Here is a 20,232-nt window from a genome sequence, read left to right as displayed (position 1 = left end):
AATCCAGCACTGAATTTCCATTACAATCCCATGAACCCATTATGCTCTACATGAAAAAAAATCTCCATCATATAAAACTGTGAATAAAAGCATAAACACATATAGCACACATGAATATGCTTTTATGAAAACGTCTTCAAGCATGTAAAACATCTCGCAGTGGGACGTCTGGAAATGCTTCATAAATGTAAGCAATTTTCATAAATGAGTGTATGACGGAGATTCTCAAGGTGTGATTGGTGTTCTTTATGATGATGTGATGATGTCACACATGAAGAGAGGAAGAGAACGCAGCAGGAGAGGATGCTGGGAAAACTGAGAGAAATGCAGGCAGACTGAGAGGCTCGGGATGATGGGATAGAGGACACTGAACGAGGAAGATTGACTTATGATTGTTAATGAACATTATGATTAATCTAGCAGTGAAAAACTGTAAATGTGCACGAAAGTATGAGCGAAAACTCATTTACATTCCATTTTGCAGTTATTAAAAATGAAAAAAAGAATTAAAACTATTAAAAAAATATTAAAATAAAATAATTACAATTTACATAGAATAATACATTTTAAAATGTAAAAAAATGTAACTGTTAGACCATAAATGAAACGGAAAGAATGACAATAAAAGCTCCTGAAATACTTAAGAAAAATTAAAAACATTAAAATAATAAATAAATTAAATATCAACAACTGAAATGCAAATAAACACTATGGAAAATATGAAAATAACATTATCACAACAATATATCAGGGAAAACTAATCAAGGAAAACATGCCTTGATCGCCTCCTAGTGGTCATTATATAAAATAACACAAAGGAAAATAACTCCCAACAAAATGATGGAAATATTAAGCTTCATTTCCAGACTCTCATTAATCCACACAGTTGTGGATCCACTAGTTTAAGCAGTAAAAAAAAAGAGAATTAAAAACAAAAAAAGGTGATGAAAACCTTTGCTGGGGATGAACGTGTTTAATGTTTAGTGTGTGTTCGTTTGAAGGGAGTAGATATATATATATACAATAGTTTCACACTTTCACACCTGTCCAGGTTGAGTTTGTGCGCCAGCATCCTCCAGTCGTTGCCGCGGGTCTGAGGAGCGTCCAGACTCCCGCACAGCTTCTGCCGGATGGACAGCGGGATCCGGAAGGCGTTCGGACCCACCAGTGTGGTGATGTTACTGGCCGGATCCAGGAGAGACGTGTCGATGCACTGAGAGTCCTGCGCACACAGATCACAGATTCATATACATACATATATATATATATATATATTAATGAAAGAATGATGTGGTCATGCTGACCTCAGACAGGGTGGTGTTGAGCTGGAAGATCTGTCCCTCGCCCTCCACCTGTCTCACACACAGCTTGCAGGACAGCTCGAGCGTGGCGGCGCTGAAGCGCTCCAGGGTGAAGGTGCAGTGCAGGTTCCTCTGAGAGCCGCTCCACACCTGCTGGAAGGGAAGCTCCTGCGCACAGATCAGCCGAGAAAACGCTGAACACGGACTTTTCATTTCCTAAACTTAATATGTGTGGCTCAAACACACATTATAAACACTAGAAACGTGTGTGTTATTTCCCCTCACTCCACACTGTCACTGAGATACTCTTACCGTTTTATTATACGTGAAAACTATACACAATATATATGAACATATAACTCATATATATACTGTTTTCATTTTTGTAACTTTGTTGTTTTAGCCAATTTTATTAGATTTTTTAAATAAATATGTCTGTTTTTGTACATTTTTATTTTTTTAATATGTCTATATGGTTTTTATACATTTTCATTCCAGTTTTTACTAAATTTTGTTGTGTGTTTTTGTCATTTTAATTAGTTTTTTTTTTTTAAATATGTCATATATGTTTTCATTTTTATTTTAGTTTCAGTTATTTTAGTACATCAAGTTAAACTAAACGATTTTCAAATTTGACTATATGGCTTTTGTCATTTTAATTAGTTTTTTAATATGTCAGTGGGTTTTTTTATACATTTTTACTCTAGTTTTTACTCATTTTGTTGTTTTCGTCATTTTAATTAGTTTTTTAATATATCTGTTTTTTTTATACATTTTTACTCTAGTTTTTACTAATTTTGTTGTGTTTTTGTCATTTTTATTAGTTTTTTAATATGTCTATATGGTTTTTATACATTTTTACTCCAGTTTTTACTAATTTTTTTTTTTTTTTTTTTAAATATGTCATATATGTTTTATTAATTTTTATTTTAGTTTCAGTTATTTTAGTACATCAAGTTAAACTAAACGATTTTCAAATTTGACTATATGGCTTTTGTCATTTTAATTAGTTTTTTAATATGTCAGTGGGTTTTTTTATACATTTTTACTCTAGTTTTTACTCATTTTGTTGTTTTCGTCATTTTAATTAGTTTTTTAATATATCTGTTTTTTTATACATTTTTACTCTAGTTTTTACTAATTTTGTTGTGTTTTTGTCATTTTAATTAGTTTTTTAATATGTCTGTGGGTTTTTTTTAATAAATTTTTACTTCAGTTTTTACTAATTATGTTGTGTGTTTTTCTCATTTTAATTAGTTTTTAAATGTCTATATGGTTTTTATAAATTTTTACTCTAGTTTTTATTAATTTTGTTGTGTTTTTGTCATTTTAATTAGTTTTTTAATATATCTGTTTTTTAATAAATTTTTACTCGTTTTTACTAATTTTGTTGTTTTGTCATTTTAATTAGTTTTTTAATATGTCTGTGGGTTTTTTTTTAATAAATTTTTACTTCAGTTTTTACTAATTTTGTTGTGTTTTTGTCATTTTTTTGTCAGTTAGTTTAGTACATCAAGTTAAACTAAATGATTTTCACATTTTAATTTATTTCAGTTAAAGTTTATATTTCGACTATTTTTTTTAAAATTGTTTTAACTGTAATAATCCTGCAAAACAAACTCTTTATACTGTAAAAGTGCTCATTTCTAGATTTACTTGTGTAAAAATATAAAAGTACTTGACCTTATATCGTTTGAAAATCATTTGAAACGATATTCTTGGCTCATTTTGACCGGATCATTGATTCAATGAGTCGTTTACTCAGAACAGCATCGATCAAATCAATCCGATTCACGAATGAATCGTTCAGTGTGATTTGTGAACCAACAGGTTCATTGGAAAGAATCAACTCATTCATGAATCAGGCATCACTCCTTTTCAGTTCGAAATAACGAGGAACGATGTGTTTTTATGAAATGTAGTGGAGTAAAAGTACAATATTATGCTTTTGAATGTAGTTAAGTAAAAGTAAAAGTTTCCCAAACTAAAAATACCCTGGTAAAGTACATTATTAGCGTCCAGCAGTGGTTTCAGAAGGTGTGTACCTGGTATTTGGCGATGAGTTTGCTCTTCCAGAGGGTGTGCGGGACGTCGTGCAGCGACAGGCGCAGGTTGTGGGTGCTGTCCTTGAAGTTCAGAGACTTGGGTTCGTCCAGCAGCTTCCCGCCCATCTGTTTCTCCATCTGAAGCACCTCCTGACGGACACACACAAACAGGAAGTCCGTCAGCGCTCAGCGGGAACAAACACGCAGTTCATCTGCCATCACTTCGCACTTTTTTTAATGAGTTTTGCACGGTTAGTTTGAGATTCAGCAGGACGTGCGGAGGGTTAATGTGTCGAGAGATTATATTCATATCATTGTTTATATTCAGATGATGTTGTCGCGAGCCTGCTGACACCTACACTACATCTGCTGCCAACTCCCACACACACACACACACACACACTAATACACACAACTGTGAAACTTGAGTTTGCCAAGTTACAGGCTGTTCATGATTTAAGTAGTTAAACTAGTCACGCTGCACATTTAAAGCAAGTTAAACTACTGACAAAAAAGTAGAAAACTACTACTTGTCAGAAACACAATGTGACGACTTGTTGTAAAGGAAGCAGCTCAGAAGCGTTCTGAGGCTCTGCTGACCTTCAGCGCGTCCTGCGTGTCGTCCAGACAGTAGACTCTGATGTTGAACTCCAGGACGGTGCAGCTCACGGGGCCGAAGATGGCCAGCTTCAGTCTCTTGGTGGTGGCGGCGCTGACGGACTGACCCACCAAACAATACGTGCCCAGCGTCTCGGTCAGGATGTGACAGGCCTCCTCGTCCATCTGAATGTAGCAGGGGGTGGTGAAGTTCTCCTCGCCCACAACCACCACGTCCTGCACACAAACACACACATTTAAACACACACATCTCATTCAGTGCAGGAAAGAAAACATGCCGTTTTTGTCCCAAATAGCATGAGTGCAAATGTGATACTGATTTTATACAACCGTTTAATAAATACGAAGTTAATATTGTGTTATATTTGTTTCTGAATGAATCCGCGTTTTGAGAGAATCAATCAGGTGAAGCAATGATTCAATGACTCATTCATAAAGAGAACCATTTACTTCATTCCTGAATCAATCAATCAGCCGTTTAAATGAATCGAATGAATGAATGACTCAATGACTTACTCATTTAGACATTTACCGCCACCTACTGGCAGTTCTTATTTAGAGTATATTTTCATTGATAAAATAATTTTGGGGATAGTTTGCCTAAAAATGAAAGTTCTGTTTACTTACATTTACTCTCCCTCATGTCATTTCAAACCTGTATGACTTTCTTTCTTTTGCGTAACATTTTGCAATCCAAACAGTTTCGGTCTGCAAATATCTATTCAGATGCTGCTTCTGATAAAAATCATGGCAATTGAAGCCTAAAAGTAATAAATTCTACGTTGAATAAAAGAAAATATTTTTTGTATTGTTCATTTGATGCTCTTCTCATTTAACACAATAATGACTTTAAATTATCTTTTGAGGGTAATTTCTCAGCCAAATTTGATGTGATTAATTTGCAATTAAATAGATTAAAAATTTGAATCACTTGACAGCCCTAATATATATATATTTACAACATTTTTAGTAAAAGCAATTCATATATTTTGAATAATGCATTTAACTATGTTATGTGATCGTTCTAAATTTTACTATTGAATGGATTTATTGAATCTTCTAAAACGGTTAGTTCTCAGTTAGTCCTTGATCCTGATTGGTCAATAGCTGTATTTTATTCACAATAAAACACGGCTATGACCGCTACACATATCTTGTCCTTTTAACAGTTAAGGGGTTTTCCCGTGACTGACAGCGCTAGTCAAATCATTTGTTCCATTTTTACAACAATTCAGTCTTTTCAATATAAAAGTCTTCACTACTGACTGACACACTCATAAAGTGTCTTTGCCGCCATCTAATGGTGTAATAATGTAACTTCTGTTGCCATTCACGGTCAGGGACTATTTTTAGCGGCGGAAGGAAGGCTTTTATTGAAATTTTGCATCATGAAAGTTGCATTGATACATATTTTTGACTTTAATATTTGTATTGTGTGATAACTGTTTTATAAAAGCAATAAGGTACTCGAGGCTAGTGCTGTATCGTGAATAAGTCACGGCTGAAGGGGTTACTCCGCTTCATTTCAGGCCTAACAACACCCTTCAGCCGTGACTTATTCATGATACAGCACAGTCTCCCGTACCTTATTGCTTACTTATGTTAATAATAATGTAAATGTGAATTTATTTTTGTGAAACAATGAAGACATGGTTTTGTTGATTGTTTGTAATGATTTATTTTTATTTTGTTAATTGATGCGCAATGATTTGAGTTATTTCTGACGCTTCTACAGCTTCAGATACTGAATAACTCTCATTGGCTGTCAGCAGTGTTTATTACAGACAGTTCATTCTGCTCACTATGAATGAATATGTGAGTAAGTCTGTGTTTGAGTGTGTGTGTCTATTCACATTACGAGCTCATCACTGCACGTCTCTGAGGCAGACCTGCTATCAGTGACCTCTGACCTCATGCTCGTGCTGGTCTGCGTCTGTCTCTCATTACGGCGGTCTGTGCCGGTGGTTCTGCAGCTGGGATGCGTCTCCATCTATTAGCTCTAATCCTGGCGCTCGCACTGTCATTAATTTCATCCCATTATAGACGAGAGAAAAGGAATTAAAATACTTTATAGTCAGCTTGGCCGTTAAACAGCGGTATTATGACTGGCCATTAGCCTCTTTAACGCATCCTGTGGGAGCGCGGGATTTGAGAGCGTTAGCGAGATAATTAGCAAACAGGATGGAAAACTGGGCTAATGCCTTCCAGAATGATTTATTTACTCAAGCTCTCAGTCGATTCATCAGAGCTCAAAAAAGAGCTACAGCACAAATTCATAGAAGTCTCTCCACACTATAACGATCCACAAGTGTTCTTGGAAAATAGGGATAGGAAAAATGCTGCATTCGGAAGGCAGGAATGCTAAAAAATAAAAGAAATTTTACAAACGGCTCTCAGCAAACATCAAATCAAAGAGTCGGCCACGCACTCAGCGTGATGCGAGTGAAAAAATAACATTTACAGTGTGGAAATGACTCAATGGATATGTATTTTGACACGGCACATCATTCGACCGGGAAAGCAATATTTCCTAGCCGCGTGTGATCAACCACAGTCATCATCACCTCATCTCTGCTGGCCATCTCCACAAACCCACGGATATTACGTGCCGGGCGACTGTCAGACGTCAGATGTAATCGATAGTTATTTCTTTGTTTAAAGGTCCAGACGCATGTGTGGCGTTATTGCCTGCACCTCGAGTATCCATCACAGTCACATCTGTGCCATCAGCGCCGCTATAACGGGATATTCATCATACGCGGAGGTTCAGCTCTGAGTAACAAACTCTGGAGAACATGAGGAATATTCAGTGCTGCTGAAACTCAAAATACAAGCTGTGTGCAAAGAGAATAATCCCATGCCTTCAAGGAAATGTTTAGCTATATATGAAAATCCTGTCATCTTGTCATACTTAAGGAGACATTTGCAGGATATTTTCCATAGTGTCCAGCAGCTGTCATAATTCAAAAGGACCAAAAACACCAGAAATGTGTTATTAAGCTATATGATTCATGGTTTTATAGGAGAAACAAACTGAAATTTTAGGCGCCATGCACTTGATTTTAATTCAATGAAACTTCAGCTGTGTGTTCGTTCTAGGAGGCTGATCACATGGATGTGACTATTGTGAGCCTCTTATTTTTATTGAAAGGATTGGATCTGTGAAAGGATTCTTGATATCTTCAATACTGTTGTCATGGCAACGCATTAAACTTTAATATTCTTTATGGTGGTTTCTGAGGCACTTAGCATGCTTAAAATTGCATGAAACTCGACACACACTTTTCCAGCCAGAAGACATGGGCAAAGCCTTAGAAATGGGCGTGGAGGAGGGGTTCTATAGCGCCACCTTTTGACAAAAGTTGGGGGTTTGTTTAACCTACAGTCACCAAACTCAGTACATATATTGTTCTCATTGAACCTGACAACTTTCTAATTTACAGTCATTAGCTCCGACCAACAGAAAGTCAGGTATTTTTGTTTAAATGTGGATTTTTTTAACCAAGCTCTCCATTTTTAACTACTGCTTCAAAGGTTGTCATACAATTCACACCAAACTTTTTCAACATGAAGTCAAGACAATAAGGATGCTAAATTGTGGAAGGATATTGGATACCTCAAATGGTTTGGCCGTGGCGAGGCAGCGTATTTATGGCGAAAAAAGGGAAACAGGAAGTGTGTTATAACTTCTGCAAACATTGACTGATTTTGATTAAACTTCAGTTGTGCATTCACTGTAGCAGCCCAATCACATGGATGTGACTATTGTGAGTCAAAGTCATAGCACCACCAACTGGCAGCAGGAAGTGCGTCACTTTCAAAATGTTTTTAAATTTCACTTCAATCTTCATCAGAATAATGTCAAGACGTGAAAGGATTCTTGATATCTTAAACACTGTTGCCATGGCAACACATCAAACTTTTATAATGTTCTTGGATGTTTTTGAGGCTCTTAGCACGCTTCAAATTACATGAAACTAGAGACACACAACAAAGTCGTCGGCCTGTAGACATGGACAAAACCTTAGTAATGGGCATGGATGAGGGGCTCTATAGCGCCACCTTTTGACAAAAGTTGGGTGTTAGTTTTACCTACAGTCATCAAACTCAGTACATATATTGTCTCATCAAGCCGGACAACTTTCTAATTTACAGTTATTAGCTCCGACCAACAGTAAGTCAGGTATTTTGATTTGAATGTGGATTTTTTGAATAATCAGGGTCTGAGTTTTTAAGTACTCCTCGTAGGAGATTAATACAATCGCCACCAAACTCAGTCAACATGAAACAAAGACACTGAAGATGCTAAATTGTGAACAATTATAGGATATCTCAAACAGTGTTGCCATGGTGAGGGATTAAATTAAGGACAAAAAAGGGAAACAGGAAGTTTCTTATATCTTATAAAATCATTATATGATTTAAATTAAATTAAGATTGTCTGTTGCCCGCCATGCACAGGTTTCTTTAAGCCACCTGGGTGACGTTGGTGCCGGGGCTTGGGCCCGTCATCGCTGCTTGCAGCTATATTTATATTTGATTGATTTGATTGATTTCAATTACAAATAACACATTTTAACTGCTTTAGTTTTAGCGAACAATAACAAAACTGAATATAATATAATATAATAAAAGTATGAAAGTCAAACGATCTAAGGTTTTATGAGAGATGCAAACTGTAATTTAAGCCATTTTGCATGAAAAAGTATTGCATAAATGAATGCAGCACACCATATTTGAATATGCATGAGTGTGCATGAGTCATATGGATTAACGTTATGATACTTTAATGTATTTTCTGTCATGTTCTGGAGCTTGACAACATCCACCCACACTCATTTTTAAATTTTGGGTCAACTATTGCCTTCATCACTTCATCGCTGCTTTCATTCCTTCAGTATTTGTGTTTTCTGTGCATTTGCCAGCCTCAGCTGACCAGGTCAGAGCGGCTTCCCTGCGTGTGATTCATCTGAGCCTTGACAGGAAGTTTTCTTCTTTTTAAATCGAATTTGCATTCAATTTAGAGCCAAATTGAAAACACTTTGGAGGCAAACAAACATCTATTTTTTTCTCTCTATCAGATTATGCATGCATGCAGGAAACAAGCTTTTGAATAATGAAAATTCTGAACTAAGTGTATGACGGACCGCAGCGTCTCTCGGCAACAGGAAGCGCTCATTATTTCAGGCAAAAGAAAGCGAGAGAGAATGAGGGAAGAGCCTAAGATAAAACACATTTTCTTTCCAGCACATTTGACAAGAGTTTATCTCATCTGAAGACAACAGGACGCCTCTTTCTGCTTCCTCTGGCCGGTTTTCACCAGCCGCCCACCATCGTCCGCTTCTCTGTATGAATGGCTGAAGGCGATCCAAGAGTACTTTATGTTTGATAAGATGAGACAAGGTCAAGGACTGTTGCTAAGCAGCTCAAAAGCAGCGAGAGTCTCTGGGGAGACCGATGAAGAGTCACATTGATGGCGGAGCCGAGTGTGACAGCTGCTTGAAGCGATCAAAAGAGTGAGGGGCGCTTCTTTCAGACTGAAAACTGAGAGAGACGCTTCCTGGTCAGTCAGTCACATGATTCGTGTGATTTTCTCAATGTCACACTGATCAAAAATATCATATAAACAGGTTTGAAATACAAGATAAAACACAATGACAGAAAATAAGATGTAGATAAAATGGGTTAATATCCACCAAATTATGCCAATAATTGGTCTTCCCAATGTTATTTAAGTAGTATTTATTAATATTTTAAATTAGCATTTATTTGTATATTTTCAGTTTCTTTTTAATTTTAGTTTCAGTTTTAGTAATGTTTGTGCTTTTGTTATTTTTATTATTTTTTCTAAGTATTTTAATATTTTAATATTTTAGCTTTAATTTATTTTCATATCAGTTTTATTTTTAGTCATTTTTATTTAATATTTAAATATTTTAACTAATTTAACTTATATATTTTATTTCAGTTAGTTGCTTTTTTAATAAAAAGTTTTTTTATATCAAATGTTATTTGATTTTAACTTGATTTTTAATTAACAAAACAATTTTTAATTATAATATAATATATTTATTATAATATTTTTATAATATAATATAATATAATATAATATATCATTAAGTGATGATTTATGGATTTATGAGAAAAAAAAAAGAAGTTTAAATCATTATGCACTGAAATAAAATTAGTTTAGTTCAGTTAGTTGCCAAAGCAACATTTTTATTTTAAAAATATTTTTAAAAAAAAATTATTTTAAATTTTTTTTTAAGTTCTTCAACTAATATTTATATTTAATTTAGTTTAAGCTTGATTTTAATTACCAAAAACAATTTTTAACTGCTTTAGTTTTAGCTAACAATAACACAACTGAATGTAATGTAATGTAATATAATATAAACAGTGTGCAAATTATACAATGATTTGTTTTATTGACATTTCAGTAGGCTATTGCCAAACTTGAAATATTCAATTTTAATTTTAATTTTAGTTTATGTTAATAATTTTATGTACATAGTAATTTTTTCATCATTTATATATATATAAATGACTTTCCTTTGAAGTACCATGAAGTGCATGAATCTAAATACCATGGTAAATGAACACAGTTACACATCAATGAATGCGGTGTTATCATCTGACACGATGGCACTGTAACGCTGCAGCAGTATTACTGTAGTGTGAGGTGAATGTGAGTGTGTTTGGAGAGTAATGAGGGGTGTGAATGAGTGTTTCGAGGGTGGTGTGAGTGTACCGCAGCTCTTGCGTGGGCACCGTCGCCTCCTGCACGGCTAATTAACTCGCCACCATTGTGTTTGCGTGTGATAATAAAGGGCCGCGTCGAGGAGCTCTGTTCACAGCTACGCCCTCGGCTCGCTTCAGATAAACAACTTCTCCTCGTCGCCCGCGTTAATGACAAGGCCAGTGGGTGGGCCGCTATCACAAACTCGCCCCGCGTCTCGTCCGACATCCAGACTGATAACAGGCCGTTCTTCATCGCCATCTTCTAATTAACTCTGGGTTTGTGTGGATTCGCTGACAGCCGGCTCATTTTTTGGCTAGAGCGAGTGTCCAGGCCGCCGGATATCCAACGGGACACTGGCCGGATCGCCGCAGGGGGTCGGAGCATGTAAACACAAACAGCTCAGAAGCTTCAGAGGAACACGTTTGACCTCTGGCTGCTTCATTCCATGGATAAAAGTCAAAAATAGAGAAAAACCAATGCAGTTCGCTGTACCTCAATGTCAACATGAACAAAGTTTATGTTCTTTTTTATTTCAGTTAACGTCTATTTTATTTCAAGCAACGAAAATGTTTTTTTTTTATAGTTTTATGTTTTAGTTAGTGATAATAGCATCAGTCGGGTTCCAGAAGTAAAAACTCAGTTTTTTCCATAGGGAAATTGATTTTCAATGATAACTTATAAACCTATAAAGTCAGCCCGACTGTGAGCTACGAGGTTGTTAATCGATGCTATTTGCTTCTGTTGAAGCCGTCAGACTGCGTTATTTCAACATGGAAACATAGTGTTTAAAATAATCATGTTTAAAAGTAGAATTCCTGGTTAAAAACTACATTACCCATGATGCTGTACAAAAAATTCCACCAATCAGAGAGTCGAAATGAGCAAAATGTGTCAAAAGATCTCGTTAGCTCCGCCCACTCCCATGAAGCACTGTGAATGACGTAATTGAGTTGATCTCTGCTCTCAAAATACTTAAATATTTGAATATATATGCATATTTTGTAATAAATGTAAAATATATTGCTTATATCTTATATTGCAAATACTTTTTTGCTTCAAATCAAAGTTTGTAATATTTCGATTCACCTTGTAGCTTGTTTTATGGCTTTAAACTCTTTAACAAAGACTTTTTTGAAATCCCTATGGGAGAAAGGAATTTCCATCATTTTTCCAGGACTTTTCCAGCCATTCAAGATTAGTAGATTTCACACATTCTCCATTCAGTTAGATAGAGCTGTACTTTTACACCATTTTAACTGCCTTCCTTAATTTACATTCTTTACGTGGCTCCGCCCACTCACCTCCCACTGGCCCTGCTGTGATTGGCTCTTCAGCTGAATGAGCCAGTCCTCGCTGTCGGCCTCGGCGCAGTGGTGCATGGTGATGATGACGGGCCGCGTCAGAAGAGCTCCAGGAGGACCGCAGCTGACCACGGGACTCAGAACCGTCTCCTGTGTGTCGTCCACCTGCGGCCTGAAGACAAACCACATAAAAACATCAACATGATCATGATTGAGCACAGTTGTTTCATTACTGGATGAATCAGTGTTTTTGAACGAATGTCTTGAGTGAATGATTCAATGACTCATTAATAAACACTTCACTTGTTTCATTACTCAGTGTTTTTGAACAAATCTCTTGAGTGAATGATTCAATGACTCAATGACTTGTTTCATTACTGGATGAATCAGTGTTTTTGAACAAATCTCTCGAATGAATGATTCAATGACACAAAGACTTGTTTCATTAATGGATGAATCAGTGTTTTTGAACAAGTCTCTTGAGTGAATGATTCAATGACTCACTCATAAAGACTTCACTTGTTCCATTACTGGATGAATCAGCATTTTTTGAATGAATCTCTTGAGTGAATAAATAAATGACTCACTCATAAAGACTTCACTTGTTTCATTACTGGATAAATCAGTGTTTTTGAACAAATCTCTCGAATGAATGATTCAATGACACAAAGACTTGTTTCATTAATGGATGAATCAGTGTTTTTGAACAAGTCTCTTGAGCTAATGATTCAATGACTCACTCATAAAGACTTCACTTGTTCCATTACTGGATGAATCAGCATTTTTGAACAAGTCTCTTGAGTGAATGATTCAATTACTCACTCATAAAGACTTCACTTGTTTCATTACTCAGTGTTTTTGAACAAATCTCTTGAGTGATTGATTCAATGACTCACTCATAAAGACTTCACTTGTTTCATTACTGGATGAATCAGTGTTTTTGAACAAATCTCTCTAATGAATGATTCAATGACACAAAGACTTGTTTCATTAATGGATGAATCAGTGTTTTTGAACAAATCTCTTGAATGAATGATTCAATGACTCACTCATATAGACTTCACTTGTTTCATTACTGGATGAATCAGTGTTTTTGAACAAGTCTCTTGAGTGAATGATTCAATGACTCACTCATAAAGACTTCACTTGTTCCATTACTGGATGAATCAGCATTTTTTGAACAAGTCTCTTGAGCTAATGATTCAATGACTCACTCATAAAGACTTCACTTGTTCCATTACTGGATGAATCAGCATTTTTGAACAAGTCTCTTGAGTGAATGATTCAATTACTCACTCATAAAGACTTCCCTTGTTTCATTACTCAGTGTTTTTGAACAAATCTCTTGAGTGATTGATTCAATGACTCACTCATAAAGACTTCACTTGTTTCATTACTGGATGAATCAGTGTTTTTGAACAAATCTCTCTAATGAATGATTCAATGACACAAAGACTTGTTTCATTAATGGATGAATCAGTGTTTTTGAACAAGTCTCTTGAGTGAATGATTCAATGACTCACTCATAAAGACTTCACTTGTTCCATTACTGGATGAATCAGCATTTTTTGAATGAATCTCTTGAGTGAATAATTCAGTGACTCACTCATAAAGACTTCACTTGTTTCATTACTCAGTGTTTTTGAACAAATCTCTTGAATGAATGATTCAATGACTCACTCATATAGACTTCACTTGTTTCATTACTGGATGAATCAGCATTTTTGAATGAATCTCTTGAGTGATTGATTCAATGACTCACTCATAAAGACTTCACTTGTTCCATTACTCAGTGTTTTTGAACAAATCTCTTGAATGAATGATTCAATGACTCACTCATATAGACTTCACTTGTTTCATTACTGGATGAATCAGCATTTTTGAATGAATCTCTTGAGTGATTGATTCAATGACTCACTCATAAAGACTTCACTGGTTTCATTACTCAGTGTTTTTGAACAAATCTCTTGAATGAATGATTCAATGACTCACTCATATAGACTTCACTTGTTTCATTACTGGATGAATCAGCATTTTTTGAATGAATCTCTTGAGTGAATAATTCAGTGACTCACTCATAAAGACTTCACTGGTTTCATTACTCAGTGTTTTTGAACAAATCTCTTGAATGAATGATTCAATGACTCACTCATATAGACTTCACTTGTTTCATTACTGGATGAATCAGCATTTTTGAATGAATCTCTTGAGTGATTGATTCAATGACTCACTCATAAAGACTTCACTTGTTTCATTACTCAGTGTTTGTGAACAAATCTCTTGAATGAATGATTCAATGACATACATTTTTTAACAGTCACTTGTCGCCACCTAATGGCGTATCAATATGATACAATCCAGTCCAGTTACTTTCAAAAGGTGATTCACTCTATATTGATCACTACCATAGACATTAGTGTTTGTATCCGAACTATAAACATTTATCCCAGTACTTCTGTGATAATCTGAATTACTGCAAGATAATAATAAGGATACTGTGTGGTTTAAAAGACTGTTTGTGAAGCTGTTTCATATCTATTCATGACACCTGAGAGATTTCCTTTAATAGGTGAGCAATGAAAGAGCAGCATCTGAGCACTGAGAATGACACGTGTAGTTGTGTGTCAGGTACAGATGGGCATCTTCATGGGCGATAATCCCCAGAATAAGGCAGAGCTGTGGTTAGTGTGAGCGGCACGGCGGGAGGACGATACCTCATGCTCTCCTTCCTGTGAACCGTCACGTACATCTCATACACTCGTCCCTGAGGGATGGCGCCCGCCGGCACCAACAAGCTCACTCCTGCGGAGAGACACACACAAACACACACACCATCAGTCTGCCAGTCTGTGACCTCTGCCACCTCGTGCCAAAAGCCCTGTCAGTGACAAACTCACACACACACATGAGTGTCCAGAGAACAGAGAACATTCTCTGAACGTTCTGGCAAGGTTAGGAAAAAACCTTCTTCCAGTACTCCACATTAACAGAATGTTCGTTCAGAGTTATATCTGGTCTGTAATAATGTTCTCAAAATGTTAGCACAAAAACATTATTTATACATCATTAATGGGAAGTTTTTTCTTAAATGTTTTAGTTAAATGTTAACATTTTTTATATGTTACTATTTGTTTCGGAATGTTCAAAGAACATTCAAAAGTAACATTTCCCTAATGTTTGAAGAATGATACAATGGAATGTTCCCTTAACATTTTTAAAACATTTAAAAACTAGACATTTTGAATGTTCAGAAATAATGTTTTCATAACTGAAGACTTATAAAAACGTTCATTGAAGATGTTTTTGTTAGCTTGTGTGTTCCTATGCACAGTGGAAATATTCCGACTGATGAATTCCTCCAGTTTCTCAGACGCTCATTGATTTCTTGTGTCCTTGATGTGAACTTCCCTTTGAGCGACTGTCACTCACCAACAACACAGAGAAGAACTGCATCACCAGAGACCAAAGCGGCACTCAAGAGCCGAAGGACAAAACAGAGGAAAATGACACACACTTCAGTCCGGAATGAGCTGGAAGTCTGTCTGTTCACCTCAACATGAAACTGAATTTATGTTTTGCTGTTATAGTGAACGATTCATTAGCGCACATTATTTTTTTAAATAAATTTTCCTTTAATACAAGTGATCAATGCAATAACAACAACGTTTGAGCAACAAACAAAACAAAGAGGAAAAAAAAAAAAAAATTCCAGCAAAATTAACTATATTACTATATTAAAGGTACAATATGTAAAATTTTTGCAGTAAAATATCCAAAAACCACTAAGCTAGTGTTATATATTTTGTCCATCTGATTACAAACAATATCTCTAATGTTTTCAACTACTTGTAAATCATGAGAAAATTCCCATTCTAAACCGTGACACGGGGCAGTGCAGTCGCCTGTCAATGACGTCAGTTACCTTTGTTACCGCCTTTACTGACGTAGAAACCACATGACAACAGTGCCGTGGACAAATGCGGAAGTAGAGTCTAGCGTCCAGCAAACCACTTCAAATCGCTTCAAGCAGTTCCTTATTTACTTCTTGCACATTTTATGGTGGATTGTGTTACTTATTTATGGAACATAATTACTGTTTACCATCTGCCGCTGGTTCTGTCGACAATGTCAGCTCCCGTAAACTCATGACCGGAAAAGCGGAAGCGGCGCCGGCGACTGTCATAATAAAAGTCCCGCTGCTCGTGAGGCGTGTGTTGATCAATCGCTCCAGCTCCTCGTTCAGCTCCACAACACTCGGTCCTGCTCTGCTTCACACTACAGTAACGTTAATAATCACATCCATGAACATGAGTTCTTCCAGACTCCAATCCCTATTCTTTTGCACCGTCCATTGAGATGGAGACCACATGTCCCAAGTTTCCGCTCTAAAACTTGGCGTCATCAAACTACGCCTTTGTTTTGAATAGGCTTCTAGCGACCTCTAGCGGAAAAAAATATCACAAATTGTACCTTTAATATATATGTGTGTGTGTGTGTATAATATATTTTTTTACTTGCTGAGTGTCTGTTTCACTAAACTGTGTCACATTCTGGAAATAAAACAGGTTGTGAATGTCATTTCATGTTTTTTAAATGGTCCATAAACGTATTTACTGTGCAAAAGAGTGAATGGAAATGATGTTATTTAACATTTTATTTCCCCACATCTGAAAGTTTAGACATCTTAAATGTAACTCAAGTCCTGTTGAAATCCAGGGATCTGCTGTGTGAATTATCTGCGGAATTGCGGGGAAAATGAACAGTCAAAATTTTCTGAAAACCATTAAATTCCCACATCCGCATCCTGTTAACGAGGCGTCGGGAATCTGGTACACTTAAGACTCTTTCTCTCTGCTTTCCTCGGGGAACGATGTTCATGTGCTACTGTAACGCTGACAAGAGTGATGCTCCAGTACGGTTTCATTATGAATAACTGGCCGGCGGTCATGCTGGAGTCGACGATGGGCGTCAGGCGTGAGAATGATCACCCTCTCTGAGTGTCCTAATCCCTTTATATCCAAGCGGCCGTGGTAAGTCACTTTGTGCTTCCAGCTAATTTACGAGCCGCAAAGAGCCAGCGCTGCTCTCACGGGAGCTGTAAAACTCACGGCGCCCATGAGGAGTGATCAGAGAGACACAGTCAGATCTATTGACTCCAGAGAGGAGTGGATTTTGCCATCATTCACACAAACCTCACTGACACCAGGAGCCGCTGAATGTGACTTACAGGAAAGACATGCTTGTCCTCTGTGTGCCTCTGGGTAATATGTGTGATTGTAAAATAATTTAATCGCTGTCAAAGTAAATATTGTGACAATAAGAATTTCATGTTTCTTAAAAGGCTCCTATGATGTTTTATGTGAGTGTAACGCTCCTCTCCAGTCCATCAGAACAGTGCAAAACCTAGAAATGAACATGGTTTTAAAATCACAAACATGAGCTCATTAACATATGACCGCCCACATTTACATAACACCTATTCAGTATTCAGAAATTTGACCTGCCCTGAAATGCAGATATGTGGGTGAATCTCACGAAAACATCTCCAGGTTTGAGTTATAAAGTCGCAATTGTGAGTTATAAAGTCGGAATTGTGAGATATAAAGTCGGAATTGTGAGTTATAAAGTCAGAATTGCGAGTTATGAAGTCGGAATTGCGAGATATAAAGTCAGAGTTGCGAGTTATAAAGTCAGAATTGCAAGATATAAAGTCGGAATTGCGAGATATAAAGTCAGAATTGCGAGTTATGAAGTCGGAATTGTGAGATATAAAGTCAGAATTGCGAGTTATGAAGTCGGAATTGCGAGATATAAAGTCAGAGTTGCGAGTTATAAAGTCAGAATTGCAAGATATAAAGTCGGAATTGCGAGTTATAAAGTCAGAATTGCGAGTTATGAAGTCGGAATTGCGAGATATAAAGTCAGAGTTGCGAGTTATAAAGTCAGAATTGCAAGATATAAAGTCGGAATTGCGAGATATAAAGTCGGAATTGCGAGATATAAAGTCAGAATTGCGAGTTATAAAGTCAGAATTGCAAGATATAAAGTCGGAATTGCGAGATATAAAGTCAGAGTTGCGAGATATAAAGTCAGAATTGCAAGATATAAAGTCGGAATTGCGTGATATAAAGTCGAAATTGCGAGATATAAAGTCAGAATTGGGAGATATAAACTCGGAATTGCGAGTTATAAAGTCTGAATTGTGAGATGTAAAGTCGGAATTGCGAGTTATAAAGTTGGAATTGCGAGTTATAAAGTCAGAATTGGGAGATATAAACTCGGAATTGCGAGATATAAAGTCGGAATTGCGAAATATAAAGTTGGAATTGCGAGATATAAACTCGGAATTGCGAAATATAAAGTCAGAATTGCGAGATATAAAGTCGGAATTGCGAGATATAAAGTCAGAATTGCGAGATATAAAGTCACAATTGGGAGATATAAAGTCAGAATTGGGAGATATAAAGTCACAATTGCGAAATATAAAGTCAGAATTGCGAGATATAAAGTCGGAATTGCGAGATATAAAGTCACAATTGGGAGATATAAAGTCACAATTGGGAGATATAAAGTCACAATTGGGAGATATAAAGTCAGAATTGCGAGTTATAAAGTCGTAATTGCGAGTTATAAAGTCGGAGTTGTGAGAAAAAAGTCCATTAGAAACAATGCTTAATTGTCATGAAAAATCTTTATTTTCCTAAAAACGAGATTAATTTTAAGTAAAATATATTTTCATCTTTCTTTCTTTTAACGGTGTTAAATACGGGCTGGGCATGTTCCTGACAGGTTTGTGAGATTCGCTGACAAACGTTTGGAGGACGAGGAGATTGATGATCATTTCAGAGTGAATATATTTTGATGAAAGACTGTGAAGACAAACATCCTTTTTTCAGTGAAATATGTTGGCTGATAAATCGTTCACAGTAAGAGCAGGAATGCATTGACTGCTGTGGTTTAGTTTAACAACTCGAGCGGCCTGTAATGTGTGTTTATGGGTCAGGCTGTGATTTTCTCTCCAACACCCACACTGTTCCTTATAAAATCCAGAAGCTTCAATCAGCGTCTGGCACGGGAAAACACAATTACCCCCGAAACCACATGTGCCGAGCGCACGATGACTTCAAGATGTGCACAAGCAGCTGGTGACAGACACAAATCTGCACTGACCTGAGTTGGGCACGATCAGATGCCCTCCGAGAGCGTTGAAGGAGCCGAAGGCCGTGCAGGACGGGTCCCACGAGCGCACCAGGGTCTGCGTGCGGCGGCTGATGGTGTCTCCGTCCATCAGGGCGTGCGGGAGCTTGGGCGAGAGTTTGGACGAGATGTCGGACAGGTCCTCCTGGGGCGTCACCATGCCGGACGAGTTGTACACCTTGATCTTCAGGTTGGGCAGCGGGTCCAGTAGAGGGGAGTTGGTCATGGGGATTTTGTCGGCCACGTCGTGGAGGGCGTAAACGGGACCTCTGTACATGGCAGCGGCCGACGTCAGGTCAGGAGGAGCTGCTAGCAGATCAGCTAAAGACACAAACAAAGAGAAATCAAGATCAAGTACAATATTTAATATAATATTTAATTCTAATAAAATGAGGCATTTTTCATTTTCATGTCTTAAAACCTGTCATAAACTTGTTTAGCACGTGATGATGAACCGTTATGAATGCATCGAGGTGAATCGAGCCCCTGTTATTTGCGGCGTATATCATCAGTCTTCTCCTCGTTACTGTCTTTATCTTCCGGCAGACAGCGGCCGCCTCAGAGGGCAGCGCTTCAACACCGCACCTACCACAGCAGATGGAGCCAATCCCTCACAGGTACACATGAATATTCATGAGCGCGGCAAGTGGGCGGGGCGTCGTGCCCTCGTGTTCCTCTGCATCGAACCCACGGCAGCGACTCGTAAACGGACACGCCAGTTACGCCATTACGCTTCCGTCTCCATGACGAACCACAGCAACACATCTTCTACCTCCGTGACCTGGAGCTCCAGGAGAGGTCACGAGACACGCTTCAGAGCGTTCACGAGAGCAGAGCGCCACAAATTAACTGTTAGAGGGTGTTTCACATTCAATTCTAGCCAATTAAAGCAACTTTGCATTTACTCACTTTCATGCCATACAAAAGAAGATATTTTAATGTAAATTTGTGGTGTAAACAACATTGGTCCCTATTGACATTCATTAGATGGACCATCGTTTGTTATTAATTATATTTCAAATATTTTT

At 37.1% G+C, this 20,232-nt stretch overlaps 1 protein-coding gene across 4 annotated transcripts in view; it reads right to left on the bottom strand.

Annotated features, from left to right (window-relative positions):
- unc5cb (unc-5 netrin receptor Cb) overlaps nt 1–20,232 on the bottom strand; it is a 211,189-nt gene that overhangs the window by 2,464 nt on the left and 188,493 nt on the right. For all 4 annotated transcript variants that reach the window (XM_067397298.1, XM_067397301.1, XM_067397299.1 and 1 more), the window contains 7 exons: nt 19,178–19,525; nt 14,722–14,809; nt 12,008–12,179; nt 3,947–4,180; nt 3,347–3,496; nt 1,305–1,469; nt 1,044–1,222 (listed from right to left, as the gene is read on the bottom strand). In XM_067397298.1, coding sequence (XP_067253399.1) covers nt 1,044–1,222; nt 1,305–1,469; nt 3,347–3,496; nt 3,947–4,180; nt 12,008–12,179; nt 14,722–14,809; nt 19,178–19,525 — 1,336 coding nt within the window. The remainder of the gene's footprint in view (nt 1–1,043; nt 1,223–1,304; nt 1,470–3,346; nt 3,497–3,946; nt 4,181–12,007; nt 12,180–14,721; nt 14,810–19,177; nt 19,526–20,232) is intronic.

The sequence above is a fragment of the Chanodichthys erythropterus genome, chromosome 10, assembly GCF_024489055.1.
Source record: "Chanodichthys erythropterus isolate Z2021 chromosome 10, ASM2448905v1, whole genome shotgun sequence".
NCBI lineage: Eukaryota > Metazoa > Chordata > Actinopteri > Cypriniformes > Xenocyprididae > Chanodichthys > Chanodichthys erythropterus.
This window is presented reverse-complemented; position numbering and strand designations above follow the sequence as displayed.